This window comes from Myotis daubentonii, chromosome 13 (genome assembly GCF_963259705.1).
Source record: "Myotis daubentonii chromosome 13, mMyoDau2.1, whole genome shotgun sequence".
NCBI classification, from domain to species: Eukaryota; Metazoa; Chordata; class Mammalia; order Chiroptera; family Vespertilionidae; genus Myotis; species Myotis daubentonii.
This window is the reverse complement of record NC_081852.1, coordinates 19,954,532-19,961,173: the sequence shown is the minus strand read 5'-3', so window position 1 is coordinate 19,961,173 and position 6,642 is coordinate 19,954,532. Positions and strand designations below refer to the sequence as shown.

Genomic DNA, 6,642 nt, shown 5'->3' with positions numbered 1-6,642 from the left:
ACACATGAGGTGACAAACTCAGTAGCTACTAGTAAAAATAAATACCTTAACCCATTTCACAGTAGTTCCCCCCACTGATCAATACTTTTCAAAATCACATTCTCTCCTGCACTATCAATTAAAGCTTCTCCCACCAAACTCTCCAGGGTATCTTTTAAACTTCCAGAGTTCCTATCATTTTCAAATCATTTCTTTCCCATGTCCAAAATCAAACCCAGGGACAGTCAATTCCTTTCTGTTTGCCCTGCCTTCCACATATCCTCCTCAAAGCAAGTGGAGGCCAACCAGTAACAATCCTGGGGAGACATGACCCCACAATTTGAGGTGGCTGTTAGTTGTTCTCAGAATATAAAATCCAGAGGATAATATTAGTTGGTATATTCTTAGGGCTTAAGTATGTCCTCTATAAATCTCCCACATCCTAGCCTTGTGCCAGAATTTGAAATCTTCATTACCTAGCATGTGCACTAAAACCATCTAATCCATGCTTGTGGACGAAGAATCCCGCGGTTAATTAGGGTGGAGCAGATAAAGTAATATTTTGGGGGGGGGGGGGGGGGGTTTGGCACATGATCCCTAAGCCTGATTCTATCACTGACTTTTTAAGTAGACATTTGAAAAGTCCCTCATCCTTGCTTATTCCCCCACCCCATCCCACTACAAACAATATGTACTGGAAAGGGCTCCCCAGGCAGGCAGACTGCAGTCTAAATCTTAGCTCTGCCAAGATTAAACTGGGGCCATGGACACGCTGGTTGGGGACTTTGAAACGGAAGTTTTGGAAGGCAGCAGACTGTAAAGCTGCCCGACCCAAAAGCCCAACCCACTCCACAGCCACTGTGTTCCCCCCGGCGAAGGCTGAGAAAGTGAATTCGGAGCCCCGTGTCACACAAGAACAAACCTCTCCCGGACCGCTCAGGCCAGGCCAGAACATGGATGACATGGAAAACGCCATTTATTGACCTCCAAATCTAGTAAGAGAACTCTGCACAAGCGTCTGAAGAGGACTTTGACCTTGTTCTTGCTGCTGTGCTCACTGACGTCAGCTTGCTTCTGTTTCCGTAGCCTCTGTCTCTGTTTTCTGAGATGCTAAGAGGATTTCACGCGCCCGTTTCCGCCGAAGCCTCTCGGCACTTGTGATTATCATGGGATGCAGAGGGAAAAAGCCAGCAAGGCCTAAAAACAACAGGGTTTGCATTCATGACCACACAGGCCGAGCCCATGTTCCCGGGCCATGCAGCCTCACAGGACCTCGGTCTAACAGCGACCTGACCTAGAGCACGGATTTCAAACATGCTCCTCCCTTCTTCCACCTGCTCCTGACTGCCAGGAGACAATCGGTGTTATCTCCTTCCTCACGCTATTGTCCTTACCTGGGAAAGATGAGCCGACAGCCCTTCACGACACACAGTTCCCACTTTGAGAATAAAATCTCGGCCTCATACAGGAGTCCCACGGAAGTCACCAGATTCAAAACGGCAATGCGATCACAAGCCCCTCACCTCTCACTCCAGCCCCGAGCAGCCCAAGGGTAATGGGGATCATTCTGAGCTCTCACCCCCCTGTAATCGACTTCGGTGGGAAATCTCCCGGTGGGGCTGGGGCCACGTTACCCAGAAGCTTCTCCACGGGTTGGGAGAGGTGGGCGCCGCAGCCGAGCCAGTGCCGGATCCGCTCCAGGTTGAGCGCCACGAGCTTCTCTCCGTGGGTGTTGGGCAGCGGGTCGTAGGAGCCCAGCTGCTCCACGAAGCGGCCATCCCTGGGGAACTTGTTGTGAGCGGCCACGATGCGGTAGAAAGGCCGGTTGGTACAGCCGCCCAGGGCGAGACGGATGGTCAGGCGGCCTCCACGGTAGGCCTTGCGGAGGAGAGCAGCTGTGGAGAAGCAAGTGGTCACGGCACAAAATGGGCAAAGCCAGGTACAGGAGACAATCCTCTTCCTCCAGTGAAAGCCCTTCCTCCTACTCAACTCGGGCCGCCTGGCTTAGAAAACAGCTTCTTTGTGAAACCTTCCCAGGCACTCCGGCCAGAGACAACGTCCTCCCCCGCCCCCGCCCAGCGCGGGGCTGCCCGCCACCCACTGGCTCCGCAGCTGCCTCATCTATATACAGTGGGGCCTTGACTTACGAGTTTAATTCCTTCCGAGACCGAGCTCGTTAAGGAGCTCGCTAACTCAAATTACTCTATCAACTCAATGCAAAAATCCGCCGAGAGACAGCTGGTATCACAAAAAGCTCGTTAGTCGGGACACTCGTAAGTCAAGGCCCCACTGTATAAGATAATACTCTGTCACACGGTGCCAGGGGGATTCAAGGAGAAAATCGGGCGGGGTGGGGGTGGGGGGGGAAACCCAACGCAAGACCCTGAGGCTATTCCCGGCTCGGACGGCCTCCAGCTCCCCTCGGACGGCCCGCTGCACCGGGTCCGGCCCGCCCCGCCCCGCGGCGCCCGCGCCCGCCAGCAGGCCTCCCGGGGCCGCCACTCACTGAGTTGGACCATGGTGCGGCCCGAGCGTCCCGCCGCCCGCTACGACCCCGCTACCGCCTCTGGCGGGGCGGAGGACGGACAGGCAGGGCCCAGGCTGCGAAACCGCGGGCTCCCGGCGCCCCGAGCGAAGCCCGTGCGTCTCGGCGGCGGAAGTGAACGGTCCACTCGCCCAGCCCTTTCCGCCCCCACGGTTCCCGTGATGCAACACGGTGGACTCCGCGTCCTCACTCCACCGGCTGCAGGGATGGCCGTGCTGCGCGAGGCCTCGGGGGGCGGGGGGGCGAGGAGGCGCGGAGGAGCCGGGAGCGGCCGGGGCAGGCGCCGCAGGGCCCGCCAGTCCCTCCTGCAGCCGGCGTTCCGGGGGCACCTGCTCGCGCCCGGGCGCAGCCCGGAAACGCGGAGATGAAAGGGCGCTGCAGTCCCAGCCCGGTGGGGCACGGTGGGTGACACCGGACTAGAAAAGGACTCTGCATGAGCGCACAGTTTACCCTTCTGTGTTTACTGAATGCCTCTCACCTTCCCTCCTAGTCTCTGAACCTTCTCCAAAAAATAAAGGAGGGGGGCCTTTTTCCTGGTTTTGCTGTGCAGTGAGTGGTCCAGAACAGGGGTGCAGTGTGCTTCCTTGGTCCTCTTTAGCCCGAGAAGAATTACCTCCTTTGCGAGGTTTGCATCTGTGAGAAGGTGGTTAGAGGGAGTGAGTACCTCCGCCTTCAGCAAAGACCTCCCTATTTAGAGTCTCTGTTCACCGTTGGATCCAAAGGCCCTGCCCACAACTAATAATCTTGCCCTAATACAGCGACCCGATTAGCTTTCTCCCTTTAGTTCCACCTTAGAAACGGGTGCCTTCATTCCCAAGTTCCATTAGGTACACCTGGCCAGGGGCCTTAGCAGTTGACTTCCTACAAGAGTTATCCTGATTAGCTTTCATCAGAAACCCTCATAATGAACCCATTATGCCTTAATTACATATAATTATATTCTTATATATACTCCAGTATGCCTTAAATCCAGAATCACACTGATGAATTTTGAATCTCTCATTTTCATTTTTTATTGTCATCCAGTTGACTGTCAACAAGTAAGACCAACCAGTAGCATTTGATAACCCTGTAAGATAGCAGTGGAAATAAATGAATGGGTTTCTGTTTGTGGCAAAGATTCTCTTGTCTTTATTCCCAGGTCTCATACAGTAAAGCATCCAGAATTTAATTTCTCTGGGAAGGAAAAAGCTCACAGTCCCATACAGAAAATTCTTCAGCTGGAAGGAGTCAGAAAGATGGATTTCCAAAGCCAACAGTCTCCTGTAACATGTGGATCTCTGCAATCAGTCTCTCATCTTTCAATTTTAGCTGTAATGGAGGAAGGAAGGGGACACATGTCATATCTGATATACCTATGTGGAGACCCCTAATTTCTTTTCTCTCTCTCTCTTTTTTTAATATATTGGGTTTTTTACAGAGAGGAAGAGAGAGGGATACCATCAAGTGGTATGAGCATTCTTTGTAAAAGAACTTTAATAAAGTTTATTTTGAAAAGGTTCACATCACCCAATACACCTTGACTAATATATACTATTCCTATTTGGCAAGTGACAGAAAGGAATCAAAGACATAGATCTGAATTTAATTTTAGAATCTAGATGTGTAGTAGAGACATCTAGTTGCCTACCCACTATCTCCTTTCTTTACTAAAAAAGTCTTCATTACTTTTCAGGGTAGCAATGCAGCCAGCTAAAAAGCTACATTTCCTGCTTCCCTTGCAAGGGAAGTGTTTATGATCAAATTGGCCACTGAAATGCAAGTTGAAATCATTGCTCATTAAAAGGAGGTGAAATAACTAGCATGACACCTTTGTCCTTTCCTTCCATTTCGTTTTTTATTGTGCCTGAAACATGGATATAGTGGCTGGAGCTATATTGGCTGTTTTTCCACTCTGAGGGATGGGAACTGTATGCTATGGTTGCTGGAGCAGAAAGGTAGAAAGAGGGTGGGTCTCTGATGGTAGCTGTGGAGCTGTGATACCAGTTCTGAACTCTACATTAGATGAGAAAAATAAAACTCCTAATTTGTTTAAGTCTTTCAAGTGGCTTATAATTCATAAGTGATGGGAGTTGGCAGACCACTGCTCATGAGCCAAATCTAGCACTCTTCCTGTTTTTGTAAATAAAGTTTTATTTGAGCCCTAGCCGGTTTGGTTCAGTGGAGACGGTGTCAGCCTGCGGACTGAAGGGTTGGATTCCGGTCAAGGGCACATGCCCAGGTTGTGGGCTCAATCCCCAGTAGGGGGCGTGCAGGAGGCAGCTGGTCAGTGATTCTCTCTCATCATTGATGTTTCTATCCCTTTCTCCCTCTCCCTTCCTCTCTGAAATCAATACAATTTTTTAAAGTTTTATTTGAAACACACCCATGTTCATTTGTTTATGAATTCTTTATGGCTGCTTTTTCACTACAAGTCAGAGTGTACTAGTTTCAATAGAGACTGTTTGACCCACAAAGCTTAAAATATTTCCTATTTTGCCATTTACAGGGAAAATTTGTTGACCCCTAGCTAAACCAATACCTTCATTTTACACATGAGGAAATGAGGCCCAGAGAGGTTAACACAGTATGTTAATGGCAAAACTAGAACCATAATTCAGGTCTACTGAATCCCTGGCCAACTGTCTTTCCATTAACCCATATTCTCTAAAGAAATAAAAAAAAGATCCCCCATGGGGCACTCTCCCTCCAGGGAGCATGCCCATACCATCCCCTTCCTCCCCTCCTTCCCCCATAGGCATGTATCTCCTAAACTTCAAGGGACCAGGGGAGACTTGCAACCAGGGGAGCAATGAGCAGCAGCAGGCTGTCCTGGGCTAACTCCCTGAACCTGTCTCCAAGGCCCCCTTTTCTCTGACTTCCCAGTGAGCCCAGGCAGCCCAGCATAGGCCCTCTGGTTGCTTCTTCTATGCCCTTCTTTGTTTCACTATTCTAAGTGTGTTTTTTCTGCAGTCCATAAATTCTTTTTCTTTTTAATGTATTTTATTGATTTTTTACAGAGAGGAAGGGAGAGGGATAGAGAGTTAGAAACATCGATGAGAGAGAAACATCAATCAGCTGCCTCCTGCACGCCCCCTACTGGGGATGTGCCCGCAATCAAGGTACATGCCCTTGACCGGAATCGAACCCGGAACCCTTGAGTCCACAGGCTGACGCTCTATCCACGGAGCCAAACCAGTTAGGGCCATAAATTCTTGCTTGCTTTACTACCAAGGAAAAAAAAAAGAGAGACCTCCTCCCCCTCCTCCCCCCCGCCCCATGTAATATGTGGGTTATTCCTACAAACCCAGAAGCCCTATGATGATGGGAAAGATGGCAAGAAAAGCTTCTAGAAAAATATTCACATCATAAAATGCTACAAAGTTCTGAGTTAAACTAGTACCTTCCTCTCAGTTTCTTAACCTCAGTTCAGTGCAGACAAACAGCAAGAGGCATCTGCATATCATACCTTCATCGTGTACTTGTAGGCTTGCTCAGCTTCCAGCTGCCGTCCAGCCTGGAAAAAAGAGGAGCAGCTGGTGACAATGATATCCCAAAACATGATGATGGCAAAGTCCATTACCAAAAACTTCTACTTGAAGCAGAGGAGTCCATACCTTCTTAGTTAGGAAACTGTGAATTCACAGGTGAAGCAGGAAAATGAAAGATGGTAGGAAAAAGCACATATAAGATACACATCCCTTTTTTTATTTCAAAATCTTAAAGATAACTTGGCCTTTCATTTTTTTTTTTCCTGAAAGCACCATGAGTCATTTGTTCCACTCATGATTGAAGCCATCCAGTTAATAAGAACCAACACATATAGTGTTTACTTTGTGGTTTAAATTGTTTACATTGTTTTAAGTGCTTTACATACTTTCATCTTGATCCTCAAAACAACCCTAGGAGATAACTATTTATAATTCCCAGTTTACAGATAGAAAAATCTGGGCACAGAGAGGATAAATAACTTGCAGATTATGAAGCTAATAAGTGGAGGAGCCAGATTTTAAGATAATTTAGTCTGGCACCAGAGTCTAAGTTTTTAACTTTATCTTGTCTCTGTGCATTAGAAAAAGCAGATACTGGAATTACTTCCATGCAGATCTGGATATGAGATGAGAACACTACTCCCAGTT

General features: G+C 48.6%; 2 protein-coding genes across 2 annotated transcripts in view; both read right to left on the bottom strand.

The window, feature by feature from the left end:
• Positions 1-937: 937 nt before the first annotated feature.
• On the bottom strand, positions 938-2,640 carry MRPS16 (mitochondrial ribosomal protein S16). The gene is made up of 3 exons (XM_059662397.1): positions 2,486-2,640; positions 1,614-1,874; positions 938-1,176 (listed from the first exon to the last, which is right to left on the bottom strand). The coding sequence occupies exons 1-3, from the start codon at positions 2,496-2,498 to the stop codon at positions 1,043-1,045; spliced, it is 408 nt and encodes a 135-aa protein (XP_059518380.1). The 5' UTR covers positions 2,499-2,640; the 3' UTR covers positions 938-1,042.
• Positions 2,641-3,512: 872 nt separating this feature from the next.
• The window catches only part of CFAP70 (cilia and flagella associated protein 70), a 110,113-nt gene continuing 106,983 nt past the window's right edge, over positions 3,513-6,642 (bottom strand). The window contains 2 exon segments of the mRNA XM_059662396.1: positions 3,513-3,835; positions 5,973-6,020. Of these exon segments, the coding sequence (XP_059518379.1) occupies positions 3,755-3,835; positions 5,973-6,020 (129 nt within the window). The 3' untranslated portion in view covers positions 3,513-3,754.